General features: G+C 33.8%; 1 protein-coding gene across 1 annotated transcript; it reads left to right on the top strand.

Annotated features, from left to right (window-relative positions):
- The first annotated feature begins 9032 nt into the window (after positions 1 to 9032).
- Positions 9033 to 10615, top strand: LOC115977873 (probable BOI-related E3 ubiquitin-protein ligase 3). The gene is made up of 2 exons (XM_031099898.1): positions 9033 to 9615; positions 9784 to 10615. Exons 1-2 carry the CDS (start codon positions 9319 to 9321, stop codon positions 10330 to 10332), a joined length of 846 nt encoding a protein of 281 aa, XP_030955758.1. The 5' UTR covers positions 9033 to 9318; the 3' UTR covers positions 10333 to 10615.
- Positions 10616 to 20089: the final 9474 nt, after the last annotated feature.

Below are 20089 nucleotides of genomic sequence, written 5' to 3' on the forward strand. Positions count from 1 at the left end.
CATCGTACGGTGATCTCAAAAAAAAAACAAAAAACAAAAAAAAAAACATTTTTTCTTGAAATCTCTTTTTCTTTTTTCTTTTTTCTTTTTTTAAGGTAAGATTTTATTAATATAACTGATATCTCATTTTATGACCTTTTTTTAGGTAAGATCTAAAAAATAATATATATATATATATATATATAGAGAGAGAGAGAGAGAGAGAGAGAGAGAGAGAGAGAGAGAGAGAGAGAGAGAGAGAGAGCTGAGAAAAAATCCAATTAGGTTTCAAATTTGAATTCAATTAGAGTCTAATTTTGCGTCATGTGTCCCATCTAATCTAAATTTAAATTTTTTGTGCCAAGTAAGTTAATTTAGTGTAAAAATTGAATTTCAATTAAAATTTAATTTTGCACCATGTGTCCCATTTAATTTAAGTTTTTTAATTTTTGTACCAAATGAGTTAATTTAGTATAGAATATGAGTTCTATATAAATAAACCAAAAAAAAAATCTAATCATGTAACTAAAAACAATTCAAATTTATAAGTCATCTATATATTTATTAATAACCAAAACTGAAAGAAAATTTAATTAAATTCTAAATTTGCGTCTAATTTTACGCCATGTGTCTTATCTAATTTTTAAATTTGTGTGTCAAATGAATTATTAGATGCAAAAAAGAAAGAGTCTATATTCAATTAGATTCTAAATTGAATTTTAATTAAAGTTCAATTTTATGCCATGTGTCCCATCTAATTTTTTTAATTTTTGTAGCAAGTGAATTGTTGGGTGCAAAAACCAAAAAATCTAGATCCAATTAAATTCTAAATCATATCTAATTTTGTGCCACGTGTCTCATCTAATTTTTAAATTTACGTGTCAAGTGAATTATTAGGTGCAAAAACCAAAAAGTCTAACTTCAATTAGATTCTAAATTGAATTTTAATTGAAGTTCAATTTTGTATGATGTGTCTCATCTAATTTTTAAATTTTTGTGGCAAGTAAATTATTGGGTGCAAAAACCGAAGAGTCTAGACCAATTAGATTATAAATCATATATATATATATATATATATATACATGTAAGGACTGAATTTGGATTGGACCAAATATAGGATTGAGTTTTAGCCCAATAAGCCCAAAACAATGAATTTGTAGAGCGTGGATAAAAGAACTAGTTCTATTTGGTAAGAAAGACAATAACAGTTATTTATTTAAGAGAATCAAATACAAGTGAAATGAGAAAATTTGTCCTCGGCACAGTCCGAGGAGCTATATTTTAATATCTAGTTGATGATCAATGTTACAAGAGTTCAAAGGATTATTACAAAGATTTCTTGACTTCTCGATCTCCTTTTTTTAGGCCACCTCTCCATGCTATATACTATAATTTTGATATCATCCCCACCATACACATGTAGGTTAGTTTCTAGGAACTCCTTATTGTCCCATCCAACACCTCCCAGAACCTTCAACTAGTAGCTGTAAGACTGCTTAACCGCTGTTCAGATATCACCTCCACATTAATGTAGGCAGAGAATTAGTTGGGATGCATTTAATGTGGAGGTAGCAGCTTTTGAAGATATTTGTTACCTCCCTTATCCAATGTCCGACTTCTAATCGTAATGCAACTTTGAAGGATGTCCAGGATGATAAGACATTCTTTCTAATCTCGGATCTTTGTTTCCGATATGACTTTTCTCCTCGGACATATTTTGGACTATTATATACAATCATTATTTCTTCTTCTTATACCATTTCCATAATAACCTTATTTGACCATCCTTAGATTAGTTAATCTCCTCGGATTGGGCCATAGGCCTAATTCGTACAATTTTAATAGTACCTTCTGGCTAACTAACCCCCACAATACATATTAATAGGTAAAACTTAGAAAAAATTCAATTAGAATTAGAATTAGAATTCAATTTTGTGCCATGTGTAAATTTATGTGGGGACTACACCATAATTATCTACTTAAGTTTGTGTCATATGTTCACTTAAGTTTTTTAATCTTTGTACCAAGTGAGTTAATGAGTGCAAAATACTAAGAATCTAATATTAATGAACTATAAAAATAATAATTATAAAAAACCAATCACATACACTCAATAAAAATCATCACACAACAAAGATCACTACATGTTTGTCTTGTTAAAAATTAGAAAAAAAAATGATCATAATTAGTATTAAATTTAAGTAAGAGTTTTACTATGTGAGTAATTACATGTATTTATTTTTTAAAAAAATTGACTAAATATTTATATTTTTATGATAAAAATTGTGTTTAATTTTAAATACATCCATATGTTTGCATGAGTTACATGCTAGTTTATGGTCCATTACTAATTGGGTTATATATATATACACACACACCAAAGTTTAGAAAAAATTCAATTAGAATCAAAATTGGATTTTTCTTTTGTTAGCTTTCCATACAAATTAAATTGTTTAGGTTTTTATTGTTATTTTTTTCTCTGAACTAATGAGCATATTTTTTATACAGTTTTTATTCAGTTATTTTGTATGCAAAATTATTGAACATAACAAATTGTAATTGAGCTGAACGATCTCAGTACGTATCCCCATTCAATTTAGGAGATACTATTTGATCAATTTATTATTTTATTTTGTATTGTATTTAATAGAATTTCACAAATAATAATTATGAATTGATATTGCATATATAGTATCCAATAGTGATTTTCAAAATTATCCTAGTCAAACTATTTTAATACCTCTAAATATCCTGGTCAAACTATATCATATATGTTTAATAATTCAAGTTAACATTAATAACACTATTACAATTCATCAATCCCATGCATGAGCACGGGTTACATACTAGTTGATATAATTAAAAGCAACAAATAATGTGTTCAAGTTGTCTCCAATTTATTTTTTTATTTTTTTAAAAGTTGATGTTGCTTACTAATCAGTTTTCCCAATCCACGTAAAAATGTGAACTTTACGTTCTAAGTACACCCTTTTTATTAAGAATTTTTTAAGTACATATAAACATTCTAAATACTATTTCAATTTTCATGGAAGATATCACCTATATACAGAATGTATAATTCCTACAATAGACCAATGATATAGTGTTAAAAAATTAAGAAGAACACATTCATACCAAGTCAACAAGTTGATGTGTCACTCAAAACATATGAGTCTTTCTATCGAAACAACAAAATCTCAAATTTTCGCAATAAACTGAATTGTCTAGTTCATCACAAGTCAAAATAAAATAAAATGAAGATTACACTTTAACCCTCAAACTCAAATAAGGTTATTGTGAAAGTTTTATTAGATATTGTTGTGCTCATAAATAAAAATTAAACAGCAATCTCTCTCGCTTACTACCGGTTTTAACCTCCACAAACATCAGATTTGATGCCACAGAGTCTTCGAACCTCAACCAAAGTTTCGACATAGATTTATAACCAATTATGATGCAAAGTTACAACCACATCATTGATGTGCAAAGAAAGAGCGTTGTCACCATATGCAATAATTCTAACTCAACAAACCTTTTATTTATTTAGAAACAAGACTTTTCAATCTTTTTATTATTGAAAGTTAGCTAAATCAACCTAGAGTACATGAGAAATTTGTGGTGGAACAACCTCCATCCACGTAGCAAAATTTGAAATATGTAAAGTATATCGAGTTAGAATGTGAGCTACTTTAATAAAAGATAATCCTTAGAATGCTAAGGATTATCTTCTCTTATCTAATTAGTTTTTTTTGGGGGGATATATAATTAGTATGAATTAATGATTGCCAACTTAATGCTTGAATTTAATTGGTCCACCAATGGTTTTGCCATCCAATGCATCTTTTGGTGTTTCTAATAGAAACATCCAAAGTTTAAATCTTTCACCATCCAAATTATCAATGTTTAAAAATATAAAAATAAATCTTTATAATTATTTTTTACCAATAAATAATTAGATAGATAATTAGTTTTTTTTAGATAAATTGGTAGTTATTGTTATTATTAGTAAACTAGTTCAAGCATTAGATACATCATTAACAGGTCATATCCAAGACCCCTTAGGTCATTCACAAAATTTTTTGAGCTCTAGATTTTTGTGGATCTAAGAGTTTTTCTTTCTTCAGGACTAGGGATGACCATGGGTAAGGTACGGATCGAGTATACCCATACCCGACCCAAAAAGCTTACTCATGGATACCCGATTATCAATACTCGTTAATATCCATACTCGAATTTTACTTGAATATATTATCCATGGATGTCCATACCCTACCCGAAACCCATTTAATTTTAATTTTTTTTTAATAATTTCAAAACTACTAGACCTTGGAGAATGAGGGTCCACGATGACTTGGCAAAAAATGGTTGCCAACACAATGGCGTGAAGATCCATGGAATTTGATTTGAGGAAGAGTTGAATTGGGCTTAGAGCCCTTTAAAGTGCAAATTTCTTGGCTTGGATAGGCTCAAATTTTTCTCTAAAAGAATCTTCGGATATGTTAAATTTTTGGTGCTATGCTTTGCTACCTCTCCTTGGGGGATGGGACTCTTTTAATATTTTGAGATTGAATTGGGCTTTTGCTAACTGGTAAACATGGATCTGGGCTTGCGGAAGATCCAAATTACAGTGTTGATCCAAGTTTTTTCTTAAATAAGTTAGACCCAGAAATAAAATTTTCAAGAAAATTACAGTGCATGTGTCTGTAAGGGGGTGGGCTGTGCTAGTGGTGTTGGGCTGCCTCCTGCTGCACTAAGCCTAAGTTTTATGGATAAGAGAGTCGGGACTGGCCCAGCTTCAGTTTAAGTTGGTCCGGCTTGTGCGCAAACTAGGCCAAGTTTGTCAAGGACGTGTTCACGGCAAGCGAAACTGTTTCAGACAAATCGTAGCAGGCAAACATAATAATAATAAAATAAACAGAAAATATCTAACCACTTAATGGGGAATTGACCAAATAGCCCCTAAAATCAATTACAGCAGCAATACTAATTGTTTTCTTTTTTACAGAAGAGAAAAAAAAAAGCATAATAGAGGACATCAAATATTAATAAGCATGGGTTAGTCGGAATATTAGAGGAAATCGACCGGAAATCCAATCCGCAGGAGCAGAACCACAAAGGGAAGAACGTTCCTCCTCAAAGCAGTCAATCTCTCAGGAAAGAGTCCTGCCGTAGATGTTAACCGCCCGAGGGAAACGGGTCTGAGTGGTTTTCTGCGTAGATGCTCTCGAGTTTTCTTACAGAGGGCCGGATTTCATGAGGGAAAAAAGGGACCAATCTACCGGTGCATGCCCACCTTTCTAATTCTCACTATTTCTTTCTTTCTTCTCATTTCGTTTTCTTTGCTATTTCTTTTAAGTTTTCTATTTCTTAGTCAAAGTTCTCGTTGTTCCTCCCCTTTTCTGTTCAAGACAAGACCCTCCTTTTATAGTGCCTGTCGTGACCCGATTTTACTGTTTTAACCCTTAACTCCTTTTTTCTCGTCTGGGTGTACTGGCCGACCATTACTGTTCCGTCTATGTGTCGCACTCCCATCGCCAAACAAGGAAGAGTATTTTGTTTGCTAGTCTGGCGTAGCACCCTTTCCTGCTACGATCTGGGTTATTTCTCTCTCCCTATCCCTCATGACATGCACCTAATGGTTCCAACTCAGCTTGCCACTTTTGGGTAGTAAGCCATTCCAGCAGGACACCTCCCCGAAAGAGCCTAAGCCAGAACCATCAAAATAGATTTTTCCCCTCTCCTCACCATCAAACCATGCCCTTTGATCCTCTGACCCCCCGACCTCACCATGCTTTGTATTGGCTGGGTACAGGTTGGTGGTGCCTAGGCCTTGCGCGAGCCTTCATTCCATATGTGTCCAAAACTTGCCTGCTGCCCATTTGTCTGCCATGGTCTGGAGGCTCGCCGTCCGTATTTTTTGACCTCTTATGTGGGCTGCTTTTTGTTTTCTCGCTCCTTTCAGGAGCTAGGCTTTATTTGATGATGAGTCTTACATTTCTTTGGCCCATTCCTTGGTTTCCTTTATTTCTTGCAATGTTGTTCTGTTATTTCTGTTGTAATAACTTAATCCTGCTGGGCCTCTTTTAGGCCAGCCGTTTATTCCTTCTCTCAGTGGCTTGGCATGGCCATTGGTTTGCTTTTATTTATGGGCTCCTATGTCCCTTTTGGTTTTCCCTTGGGCATCTTCGGCCCGTTTGCTTTCTTTGGGCTTCCTCGGCCCTTTTGCTAATTCTACATTCCCATGGCTTTTTTACTAACTTCGTTGGGCTTCCCTGATCCAATAATCTTATTCTCATCCTTGGGGTTTATAGGCCTGCCATAAACCCCTTACTTTCTTAGTTTGCATTACTTTGGGCCTGCGACGGCTCTTTCTTGCTTTTCTACCTCATACACTGCCCATGAGATGCTATTTCTCTCTTTCTGGGCTTTTTTGAGCCCACTTGTCTCTTCAAGACCCATTTGTTTATTTCTTGGGCCTGTGATCCATTATTCCTGCCGCTTGAGCCTAATGGTTTTGCTGTTTGCTTTGTCAATTCTCTGTTGCCCTTGTTATTGGGCTTTCTTTCTTTCCACTTGGATTCTCACAAATGACCCTCAACAGTGTCCAAGAAGTACTAAAAAGATTTCCATCTTATTTGCTTTAGAACTCTGTGTGTTGTGGTTACGTTGAAGGGTCCATGATGACTTGTAAAATGGCTTCTGGATTTGTATTTGTGGGAATTTTGATTTGAGGAAGTCTTAACCGTAAGTTTGGGAATGGAATATGCCTCAATTTCTCTCAAGAATCTTTCTACTCCTTGTCCTTACTGATGGGGCACTCCTTAGTCAGTGGAGCATATTAAATTAGTTTTTTTTTTTTTTTTTTTTTTACTGGTCAGGTTTGGATAATATCCATACCCTATCCAGTTAAACTCTACCCATTAAAAACCGGGTGTTACCCGAAACATTTGGATCGGGTAGGATTGGATATCCATTACCCGATGGGTATGGTCATCCCTATTCAAGACTGGCAGCAAGGAGTCAACTGAATGATCAAAGCATCGGTTCCTTTCACTTGTGGCCTTCTTTGACTGCCTTGACACCTTAATCTCAAGGAATCCCCCCTCTTCCTCTCTTCATGTATGTGAGCTGCCTGCTCCGTCCTGAATAGACGAACAAGGCAAGGAAAACAATTTTTGTGGCTTTTGAAATTAAGTACACTCAACAATGTCTTTGATTTTAGTGATCTGAAAAAGGTTCTTACCCATAATTCTTCATTTTTTTAATTCTGGGAGAACAAATTTTAGGCCATTTTTCAGTATCGAGAAATACTAAATTTACAAAATCAATTCTTTTTGGGTCATAAACAGTACAGTTTGAACGGATACTGACAAGAACAAGAGGACTACATTAGTACATTAGTCAATATTAAAAGGTGTAATATGTTTAGTTTATTTATCTCAAAAAAAAAGATTAAAACTTCCCATAAAAAAGAAAAAAGAAAAAAAAAAGATTAAAACTAAGCTAAACTTTGACTCTTTGAGCCTCTCGTACTTTATTATTCCCATGATGTGTGTCTCCAGTGTTCAGAGTCTCCACTCTCCAGGTGTAATCAGCTTTGCATGTAGTAACTGTGTTGGCAGAGCCATCGACCCACCCACCTACCCCAAAAATCCTTCCCTGAGTTGTGGCCATGCTTATCCTTACGAAGTATGAACACAACCCCCATTAATGGATCACAAAAGTCTCTATTATCAATGCCTATCATAGCACCTAGTGGTCCTAGTGAGCTAAGCTTAATTAAGCCTGATTTCTGAACCCACAAATGTGGTTCCAGCTCCTCTACTGTCTGGACTCTAGAGCCCATCCCACTAATGACAGGACATGGACGTGGACGTGGACATGGGGGCTCTGATTAACTCATTGAGTTAACTATTAGCCCGCAGTAATATTGACCGATTTACCTAAAAAGCTTTTCGTTCACATGGATATTGCACCTGACTTGTAAATTTATATTTATATTATTTATTTATTTTGTATTTAATTGTTTGTTTTATTTTATTATCGAGAATAAAGGAAGATAATAAATTATAATTATTATGTGTAAAAAAAAAGAAATAATTTTAAAAAATATGAAAAAATGATATTTTAATAAAGTGTAATATAAAATAGATATAATCTAATATGAGATTAAAGTAAGTGTATAAAATAAAAAAAATATATCCTTATATTAAAATAGATATAAACTTTTATATGAACCTATACAAATGCATTTATATTTACATGTAAGTTACTACTGATTTTAATTTGAAAAAATATTAAGAAACATTATTTGATTAGCATTTAACCAAAGGGCTAAAAATTATCCACGTGGCACCGACAGGAGGGAACACATATCAAATCCACTTGTACAATTTACAATGCAGCGAATAGTAGAGTCTTACGTGAAAAGTTTTGTCGTTTTTTGAAACGGATACAAGGAAAATTTGTATTTATTGAGAGTTAACGTGGAAATAGGATTCAAACTTTTCTCAAAATAATAAAAACAAATTTGCTATTCTTCAGCCTTTCCCAATGACAAAAACTGACAACAATATTTCTCCATTCTCTGAATTTCGTTCCATAATGTCTGACCCCTATATTCAGTATTCACGCCTCAATTGAGTGAATTCCTCTTTCACCTACATTTCTTTAGCTTTTACACTCTCTCTCTCTCTCTGATAAAAAATCACTCTGACCCGAGAGTTCTGTGACTTCTGTCACAAAATCTGCATGTGTACGTCGTCGTTTTCGCGCCACCCTCTTATCTCCGTCTCATAAATGCTACTTTGTTGGTTATGAAGCCCTTTTGGGATTTCATAAAAATTAAGATAGAATGAAAAACAAAAACTCTAACCCTCCCCTTTTTTTTTCTTACTGTTTTGTTGTACTCTCATTTTTTTAGTTTCCTAATTAAGCCGGTGCAATCAAATTATTATTCATAAAACCTCATTTGTTATTTATAATTGCTTGTCATTAAGGTATAAGTCAGTTTTTTTTTTTTTTTTTGTCCACTATAAATAAACCAAACCACGGGTGTCTTTTAAATAAATTGGTCTTTTTCAGTTAAACCAGAAACCACAGCAACAAAGGAGGCAAAGTTTATGCTTATGCCCAATAAAGAGAGCATAAAGAGAGAAAGAGAGAGAAAAGGTCATGCATTTTTTCTGATATAACAGGAACATGAACCCTCTTCTTGTTTCAAACCTACCCCATTTCGTTTCAGTTCTCGTTTCTTATTAATGTAGCCCATCAAATACGTGAAGGATAAGGGAACGTTTTGGGTGTCAAAAGCTTTTAAATTTCTGGTAGGGGTTAAACATGGCTGTTCAGGCACAGTTTTATTCAGAGAATATGGGTTTGCCTATGTGTGGCTTACAGGATCCTGCTTTTGGAGTTGTTGATGATCTTCGTTTTAGCTTTCAATATCCCCAACAAGCCACCACTCACTTTCATCTTCCTCAAAGCACTCAAAAGTTGGCGCTTGATTACAACGAAGGGGTTTCGTTTTCATCATCTTCCACTTGCAATAGCTTTCATCCCATGGCTTTTTTACAATCTTTGGATGCTCAGTTTGAGTTGCACCGCCATGAGATAAACTGCATTCTTCAATTACAGGTAAAAATCTTTAATATTATTGTATAATCTCGTATGGGTTTTCTTCAAATTAATTTTTTAGAGCTTGTGTTTTTGTCTTTTGGCGTAAAGGTTCAATATTTATGTGCTTTTATTTTTTGGGGGTCTCTCTCTTATTGCTTTTTTCTTTTCTTTTTTTTTTCTTGGCAGAATGAAAGGTTGAGAATAGCATTGCAAGAGCAAAGGAAGCAAGAGCTCGCAGTTCTATTGAGTAATGTAGAATCCAAAACGTTGAGTTTGTTAAGGCAGAAAGAAGAAGACTTGGCACGAGCATCAATGAGGACATTGGAGCTCCAAGAATGCTTGAAAAAAGCAGAGATAGAAAGGGAAACGTGGCAAAGACTAGCAAAATCCAACGAAGCCATGGTCATAGATCTAAACAACACGCTTGAGCAAGTCAAAGAGAGAGCGGTCTTAGCCAGCAATACAGCCGAAGATACAGCGTCGTTTTGTGGTTCATGTGAGAGAGATCATGATGATGATGATGAAAGTAACATTGCACGAGAAAAGGTGGTGGTGAAAAGAAGTAGTAGCAAAAAAAACAACATGGCTTGTAAAAGCTGCTTCTCTCGGCGCTCTTGTGTTCTCTTTTTACCTTGCAGACACCTCTGTTCGTGCAATTACTGTGAAGCTTTTCTTGGTTCTTGTCCCGTATGCAATGCTGTAAAGGAACATAGCATGGAGGTATTCTTGATCTAACAAGAAAAAGCACCAAACAATGAAAGAAAAAAGAAAAAAAAAAAGAAAAAAAGCAAAGCAAAGCAAAGCTAAGGTGGATTAGGCAAATTTTACTTTATTTTTTGATAAGTACACAGTACACACATGCTGATGGAAACATGTACTGTCATGATGGTGTCTTTTGTTTGGTTTTGTTTTGCTTTTTCTGGGTCTTTGGCATCAGATAATTTTTTTTTGTACTGCAACGACCCATACATGATGAATCGAAATGATGACAAGGGTATAGTAAAGAATCTTTTTTTTTCCTTCTATTTTTCTACTTGTGGCTTAAAATATTTTTCCCGATTTAGATTAATATCTTTTCAGAGACTAATATGGGGGGTCCATTTGGTTTTTCCACAAGATGTTGCCAGCTCTATCTCTCCTAGCTAAACGTAAAAGTGTACTGTTTTTAGCTGACAAAAAAAAGATTTGAAAGCAATGTTTTTGACATGTTTCAAGACTGCCACTGTCACGGTGTCACCGCCACTGAGAACTTTCATTTATTGTTCCAACAAGCCATAATACGAGTCAGGCCTGTGAAAGAGGCAAAAGCAAAAGCTGGATTCGTGCTACTTCTGTCGAAAATGTTGAAACATTCAAGGAAAATACGTCTTGAGCAAACCTTCTGATATGCCTTCAATTTTCAACAACCCCCGCTCCTAGAAGAAAAAACATTAAAAAAAGAATCCCATGATTCCCATCCCGTATTCCTTTAAATCAAAAGCCTATAATCCGGTAAAATAAAACATATAGGTAATGCAACATCTTAATTTGCCTATTAATAAGTCCAACGACTTTATATCAATGTAATAATAGCTCTATCAAAGGCTACAGTAGTATATGCGATATTATTTGTTAAATATGGGGTCAATAAATTTGCATTAAAGACCCTATATTTTAGCAAACAAAAAGGAATTTTTTTTTTTTTTTAAGAGATAGTTACAACATGCTGGTAGTTCCCTAACTTGAACATTTTTCTCCCTAGACCTCCAAGTATTTTGTGCATAAGCAGTGGCGGTTTAAGAATTTTTTTATAAGGGGGTCAGTAGTGGTGGAGTTAGGAATTTGTCATGGGACGATTAAAAAATAAAATGATTATTTTTTTTATATATAAATACAACTTCCATATTATATACAATAATCTAAAATAAATACAATTTAGTATACAATACAACCATATCGTATAATAGTCTAAAAAATTTATTAATAGTTTAAAGATTAGTAAGACAACAACCATTAAATGCATAATAATTTATTATATTTATATGTAATATTAATTAAATAAAAATATATGATAAAGAATAATAATAATTTGTTTTTTTTTATACAGAATAGAAGTTCTACTCTAATTTAATGTAAGTGTATATGTGTGTGGATAAAGAAGAATAATAGCAAAGCTAGGAGTAGGACTAGGAGTATGTGAAACTAAGAAAAAAAAAACTGATATAAATTTTTACTTTTGAAGTGTATGACTTTTTAACCATAAATGTGGTCTCTCTTGGAATTGGAGCAAACAAAGATAAAAATTAAGAAAACTACTTGATCAAACAAAGATAAAAGCTAAGAAAACAGAGAACGGAGAAAGAGAGATAGAGAGATAGAGAAAATGAGGAAATAATTACAGATATAAATATAGATATGATAGTTGGAACGATAGTGTAATTTTTTGTTGATGAGGAAGAAAAGTGTAAGAAAAAACAGCTTCATTTTGCTGTCAATGGAAAAGTAAGCCAAAGTCCTAGATAGGAAGTTTATTTATTTATTTATTTTTTAACGAATAAGCAAAATTTTGAAACATTTTTTATTATAAAATTAAATATTTTAAGAGTAGTGCTGTTGACACAACACTTACACAAAAATTTCACAACAAAATATAGGTGAAAAATTGTTAAAGGTAGGTAAAAAAGTGATGTCAGTTGTGAGTCAGAGTAAAAACTAATTACAACTTGTCACTTACCCTCCATTATGAAGTTAATTATATATTGTAAAAATATTATGAAAATAGTATTAAAATTATTATTGTAAGGACACGATTCGTGGCGGACCGTAACAGTGTCGGATTCGCACGTGAAAAGGCCTTAACAATATCATTTGTAGAGCGTGGGTTTGGAAGGCTAGGCCTTGATCGACAGGCGGTGGGTTTTTCGTAGTGTTCGTATAAGTTTAAGTTTTCCTTCACCCCTGGAGTCTTTCTCCTGGAGGTGGGCTGGGAGGCTCTGGTTTTTGGCCATTTTTCCCAACCCCTTCTCTAGGTTCCTTATCTTTCCTTTTATACTCGCCTGCGTCCATTATCCTTCATCCACGTATAGGGTCAACCTTTCCAAGGCTGATACTTGTCCCGTCAGTCCATACCCAAAGTCGTTGGAGATGGTTGTAAAAGCCAAAGAATGCGGCTCTGTCAGGTTCAGAGCATTAAATGGCAGTAACAGCAGCTTTCCCTGGATATTTTAGATCTTTCTTCCAAGTTTCAGTCCTATACCGTTTTTACCCTTCTTTCTGGGGGTACTTTGGGTCTGCCGAGGACTGAACTGCCCTCGGCTGTATTCAAAGGCTATCTTGTCGAGTTTGGGCCATAACCCTCCTCGGCTTGGGCCTTTGGATTCTCCCCGGGTAGATGGGCCTGGCCCATAAATCATTTGGGCCCCACAATTATATTGAAGTTTATTTTAGCTGAATTTAAACAAAATTTAAGGTGAGGTTGAGTTCAAATATTTATTTTAGGGGAGTCAAAACAATTTTTAATTTTTATTTTTAAATTATATATATATATATATATAAAAATTACCAGGCCAGGGGGTTCATTTGAACCCCTGGCCAGCACGTAACGCCGTCCCTATATCAATGATGATTCGTATAAAAATGATATTAATTTAATTACAACAAATCAATCTAACAAGTTGCCCAAAAAATTGTGCCTCTGAGCATCATATTGTAGCCCCAAAAAATATATTTACAACCGCATGCGGTGCTTTATTACTATTCAAATTTATACACATTATAATTGTATTATCTAAATATAGATGATCATTGTAATTAACATGTAAATATTAAAATGCATATTTTATTCATTCTCATTCTTCGGTCTCTCTCCCACATTAGAATTCTCTAACTACTCAACCACCGCCAAGTACTGCCCATCTCATGTCACTCATATAAAAAAAAAAACATCTCAGGATGACTTCGGTTCCACCAATGTTCCTCCACCATTGGCCTTGTGGACTGGCCCTTGCATGTCAAATCTCTTAAAGATTGGTGGGTTGTTGATTTGGGTTAATTTGGGTCTTGAAGACCGGTGGGCTATCGTGTTGCCGCTGCAAGTCTTGTGGATTTGAGTGATTTGATTTGATTTTGAGTTTGGGTTGCAATTTGGATTTTGTGTTGATTAGTTGGTCTAATTTTGTGATGGGATGATCACAAAGGATGGTGGTGGTTGGTTGATTTTTTCCATAAGAAATTAAATAAATAAAAAATAATCTAATGGATTGAAAAAAAAAAGAAAAAAAAAAGAGAGAGGTGTTAGACTATTTTTTTTTAGGGAGAGATGTTAGACATGTTAAAGTGATTATTTTTTTATAAAGAAAATAAATATAATGGAAATTTAACTTATGGATTCTAATTTTTTCTAGTTGAACTAATCCAAATTTATATTAAAGTGATTTATAAAATAAATAAAACGACTTTTCTTTTGGGTATTGCAAAATTGCATTTATTTTTTGGTATTTCTGAAGTGAATGCTAACAAAATTATATATATATATATATATATATATATTTGAATGCATTATCTATTTTCGAATAGAGCAAAATGCTTCCACCCTTGTGTTGACTTCTAGTGACTCTTTCCCTTATATAAATCCTTTTCCTATATAAAACACGACTTTGAGTCTTGGTACTTTGATATGGATCCAACGACCTATTTAATGTCGATGGGACCCACAAAGTGTATCAAATAACCGTTTCCTATGGATTATCTTTATTTATTTATTTGTTTAAATAAAATTAAAAAAAAAAAAAAAAATAGTCTTGCATCAAAAAGCGTAAAATGTGGTGATATGCTTTGTGTGAGTTTATAAAAAGTAGCCAAAAAAGGCAGACACCAGGTTGTCCTTTTCTTTCCCTTCGTATTATTTGCTTTGCTGGGTCTCGGAGTCGGACACTCGGACCAATATGTACTACGCGTGGAGACTCATACGTGGATGATCCAAATGCTCGGTCACTTTTCTCTAGTGCAATGATCTTCCTCTGCAACTATGTGGACCCCGCACGCATTTACTTTTGACGTAAATCAGAGTCTCTCTGTCTCTGAGCAACTGTTTTCTTGGGGATGGATCAAAGTTTCCACTGATTTGGTTTGTTTCTGGTTTCTATGGTTTCATAATAAAAAAAGTGTTGCAATTGCAAAAGCCTTGGGAATTGGTATCAAAGTTCCTAACTTTTGGTTTGAATGGTTCTGCATAAGTCTGTCGAAATATATATATATATATATATATAGAGGAGGTTAGGTTCAAGTTACATCTAATGTAATTCTAAGTAATGTTACACCACTTATTAACTTGTTATTGAATTAATATTTTGAAAATCCAACCGTTGAATTACATGTTCTATATGTTCTTAACATGCATGCCAATTTTTATATCAATCGGATGTTATTTACCATTTGATCTATAAACTAATTTTTTATGTATTATTTTAAATTACAAAAATTTGAATTTCAATAATTGATTGATGACATGACATGATCACCTTGAAATTTTGCAAGTATGAAGAATATACGAAGATAATATAATTTAATGGTGGATTTATCAATATTCGCATCTAATTAAAAATTTTTGAATGGTGTAACATTATTTAGAGTTATACCAGGTGTAACTTGAATCCAACCTATATATATATATATATATAGATCCGGTTATTGTATGCCCTCATACATTAATAAATCCATTTTTGGAAAAAAAAATTTCAAGAATTGAAAAAGCTATCAAAACTTTTTCAAATCCTAATAAAACCTTTTCCAAAAATAGTATATACTATTGTGTGCCCTTAGGTCACACGTTAGTAAAATTCTCTCTCTCTCTCTCTCTCTCTCTCTATATATATATATATATATGAGTAGGAACGTAGTACTAGTAACAATAATTGGGTCTCTTATCAAAAAAAAAAAAAAAAAAAAAAAAAACCCAATAATTGGGCCTCTTATAAATAAAAAAAAAAAAAAAACTATAATTGGGTCTCATGCTCTCCTATTAAGCCCATGTCCAATTGGGCCCAAATACATTTATCTTTTTGGTCCGAATAAAGATAAACACATTTCTATTAAAATAACTAATAAATAAATAACTGGACTATTAAGAAATATTATATTACAATATTTTCACAATAAATTATAAATGACAAGTTGTTATGAGTTGTTATTAGTGGTTAAAAAAGTAGTTTAAGTTGCATGTTTAAATTATAATCAATAATAATTTACCATCTACAATTTATTGTGAAAATATTATAAAAATATTGTCAACGTAGTATTTCTCAAATATAGGCATGTTGGGGACTTTTGGTTGTTGGAACGTGCAAATGTTTTGATAAGTTGGTGGTTAAATCCGAGGTTTTTTTGAGATAGTGGAACCCGATACTCATGCTAATGTATCGTTTGTTGGTTGCTACTACTAGTGTGTTTTCCATATACAATAAAACAATGTAATCACTAATCAGTCTTCCTAATGTGTAAGTAAATTATACTATACAATATTTAAGACTAAATTGTAAATTACAATTTATTAAAATTTGAGGTAGTTTTGATTTTGCCTCTTAAAGTTTCAAAGTTTGATTTACTCTTCTAATTTTACCTATTGTTTTTTATTGGGAGCCCTTATGTTCTATCCATGCATGTGCTAATGTGTTCGTTAAGTAATACATCATCTAAAATGATGTAGTTTTAACACATTAAAACTATATTATTTTTGTTCATATTAGAAAGTATATAATTTTTTTTCTTTCTAATTTTTGTTTTCACTTATTTTCCCAAAAAAATCTAATTTTCAAACTTGTAAAAAGGGAAAAAAAAATCAAATAAAAAAAAAATCTGCTTGACAAACATTCAGTTCAAAGAAAATTATATCAACAACGATTCAATCTCATCCTAAAATAAAACTAAAATTTTTATCCCATAGATATTTTCTTTGCACCCCCAACCATGGCCACCACAAAGCACCCTCAGCCACTAGTCAAATTGTTTGCACTGAACCCCGAAACTCAAGAACCACAAAAATGCACAAGAAACTCATCGAGAATTGGCCTACTAGCCCATAAAAAACCCACCACCACCAAAGCCATATCACAAATCAACCACCGCCATGCTAAGCCCATGAGAAACCCACCCATAAAGCACAAATCGACTACAAAGCCAAATATAACCCGACCATGATTTTGTCATACACAACCCTTTTTTTTTTTTTTTATACATTCTATAAATATATGGTTCATTCAACTATCAAGAGAACATATGGATAGGTTACAATAGGACAAAAACACATTTTTAAATGTAAAAGACACAATAAGAGATGAATGTCCATGGAATTTCCTTTCCTATATCATGGGAGGATGCATATAGATGTTCTGGCATCCTGTGAGTTTCCCTTTCAAACCCTTTTCTTTATAAGTAAATAATTCATTAAAGAGCAGAGGTGCAACCCATGTACAAGGGGAGTGTGCAAGAGATACACTGATGATTACAAAGATCAAGCATCTAAATTAGAAATGGAAAACTGTCTTGAAGCTGATATCCACTCATATTAGGATCTAGGAAATAGAAAAATGCCTGGATTTTGAAGGTTTATTTATATTTAACGAATCCACTATATATTTTATGTATATATGTTGTCCTACCAGGTCAAACTTAGTTAACAAGATTTTGTGTCCCTTAAAAAATCCTAACTAGTAAGTCCATCCGTGCTCACATCTAATCTCCAAACTTACCTTGAGCAATTCACCCAGTGCTTTGGTCCATTTTTGTCACCAAGACACCCAACACATATTTCAAGAACACATTTCATATTAATAAATTTTTCAACAGCTTACTCTGAAAAGTTCTAAAAAACCAGAATGTGTAATACTCTCCCCCAAAATCAGCAATATCTATAATTGTTCTCCACCAAAGTTACCAAAACACAGCTAAAACAGCTAACTCCTAAGTAAATGTCTATGAGGTAACTAAAACAGCTATATCCCATGCTCAATGCAGTGAATGGCGGAATAGTACACAGGTCATTCAACTTCATGCTTGACAGTCTATGTATTGAACAACTAATGAACCTCATTCAAAATTTCTTAATATCATCAATTTTCTAATTGTACTGTAATATGCAAGGCTTTACATTTCAAATATTACCACATACATTTCACATTGCAGGTAACCAAACATAAATAACAAAACTAAATAAGTGTAACCAATTATTTATACTTTTTTGTTTGTATTGGCAAGATTTACATGAAAATTTCATGAATTTCAATGAAATATCAAGACCAAACTTATGCAATTACAACCATCATTAGAATCCAACCCTGTAAAATTAATGCCATATATGGTAAAAATGAACACCAAGCAATAAAAAAAAACTTACTCAAATACACAAACTTGAGACCTGAATCTCATTCAAATTCTCAATATAATTTAATCTTCCAAGCACAAAAGATGAAATCAATACACACGGCTTCACATTTCAAACATTCCAGCAATACATTTCGGTTCATACCTTAACCAATACTTTTTTTTTTTTTTTTACTTCAACAAAAATTGTGATAAGCAGGTAGAAACCAAAATGTATTGTTTAAAATTTTGATTTGTGAAGCCAAAATGCATTCTTCCTACCCTACCCAACACATAACTTAAAAACCCAAAAAGTTTAACCAATATAAGCTATGGGATTGAGAAATTTAAGGCCAAAACCTAAAAATGATGATGTTCCTAGAATAACCATGCTGGTGCCAAACCCAAAGATTGTTTGATGAAGTCAAATCTAAGATTTAGAATTTTAGATTTAGATTCTACACCCCTACACTGCATGAAGATGTACGGGTTAAGGGGGTGTTTGGATTTTTGATTTCCATAACTCATAACTCTGTTTCCATAACTCATAATTAAAAAATGGTGGGACCTATGACTTAAAGCTTGTTTGGATTTTGTTTTCAATTATTTTCAGTTTTTGTTTTCATCACTCAATTTTCTGATTTTTGAGTGATGAGTTATGGAAACTGAAAACACATTTTAGCTGTTTTCAGTTTCCATAACAAAAATGTGTTTTCAGTTTTCATAACTCTGTTTTCAATGGCATTTTCGTAAATAATCACACATGAGTGGGACCCACAATCAGAGTAAAGTCACACCGGCGCGTCTTTTGAGGCTCTCTTCAATGGACACCCTTCACACTTCACACTACCAGATCACAACTCCATTTTCATACCACCACAAGTCCGAGCTTGCCTCTGCCCTGCCCTCACCTCCTCACGCACGCAGTCACTGATCGGAGCTCAGCCAACCCATGCCACCCCGACCTCGAAAACACCCTTCTCGCGCTGTTGCACCGATCTTCCTCCCTGATCTCTTTCTCAGCTTTTTCACCACTCTGAAGGTATTTTATACATTTGAGCTTGATTTATACATTTGATTTATTGGTAATATGGTGGTATTTCGCATGGTTTAGATCTATTTCAACCTATAAAGGGCGAGAGAATCGTAGGTCCATGCGGTTAAGGAGCATTCGGAGAGTCTTGCATCGACGGAGATGGATGATTGGACTCGCCAACGGGCTTCGAGTGGGACTTCCGGCGACTACCGCGCATTGAGTTGCAAGGAAGAAAAAACAGTGAATGAGAATTGCTGGGTCTTGCTGGAAAATAAAAAAGACATAAATTTGATAATATACTCACATAGGTCTTGCTAGGTTTGTGTTTTGATTATAATAGTAAATGAGAATTGCTGGGTTTCTGTTTCTTCACACTTCGTCAGCATCGCTGGGCTTTAATGGAGGAGATCGCGTTGCCGGACCCACGTCAGAGAGCTTGAGAAATTTTTATGGGTTTGGGTTTATGCTTTGGGAGAGTGACAAGGCTGAAGGGGGAAGGGGAAATGAGAAAAAGGGAAAAAGATGGGGATGAAAACCTTCTGCGGGTAACAAAACAGACTTGCTCTGAGCAAGTGATAGGTATAGGGCCCAGAAACAGTGTGAAAAATATTGAGTAATGACAAGTGAGTGATGGTGCCAAACAAGGTGGGGTGTTTTAAGTGATGAGTGATGAGTGACGAGTGATGAGTGATGAGTGACGGAAATTGAGTGAGGAGTGATGGGTGATGAAAAAAAAAATCCAAACAAGGCCTAAGCTTTGGAAGCTCAAAATGTCAAATTAATAAAGATTGAACAGAGTGAAAGATAAATTTACGTTCTGGGAACGACGGCGTTTAACCCAGGAGAGGTGGTTTGTGGACATCGTCGCAAGTCAACCCGAGTCAATTCTTTCTTGTACTCGCCCTTTAAACTAGCAGAGTCATGACTCGCTCGAGAGTGAGAGTTAGTGTGTGTGTGATTCTTTTTGAGTCTTTGTCGATGTGTGATTGAGTCATACACAACCCAAAACTGCTGAGCCATCCACGAACTCAATCCATAATGGACTAGCCCCCAAACTCGAAACACTATGGTCAAAATGAAAACCTCCGACCACAAAGATAACCAATGTGGAAACCTCACATT

The sequence above is a fragment of the Quercus lobata genome, chromosome 2 (genome assembly GCF_001633185.2).
Source record: "Quercus lobata isolate SW786 chromosome 2, ValleyOak3.0 Primary Assembly, whole genome shotgun sequence".
In the NCBI taxonomy this organism is placed as follows: domain Eukaryota; kingdom Viridiplantae; phylum Streptophyta; class Magnoliopsida; order Fagales; family Fagaceae; genus Quercus; species Quercus lobata.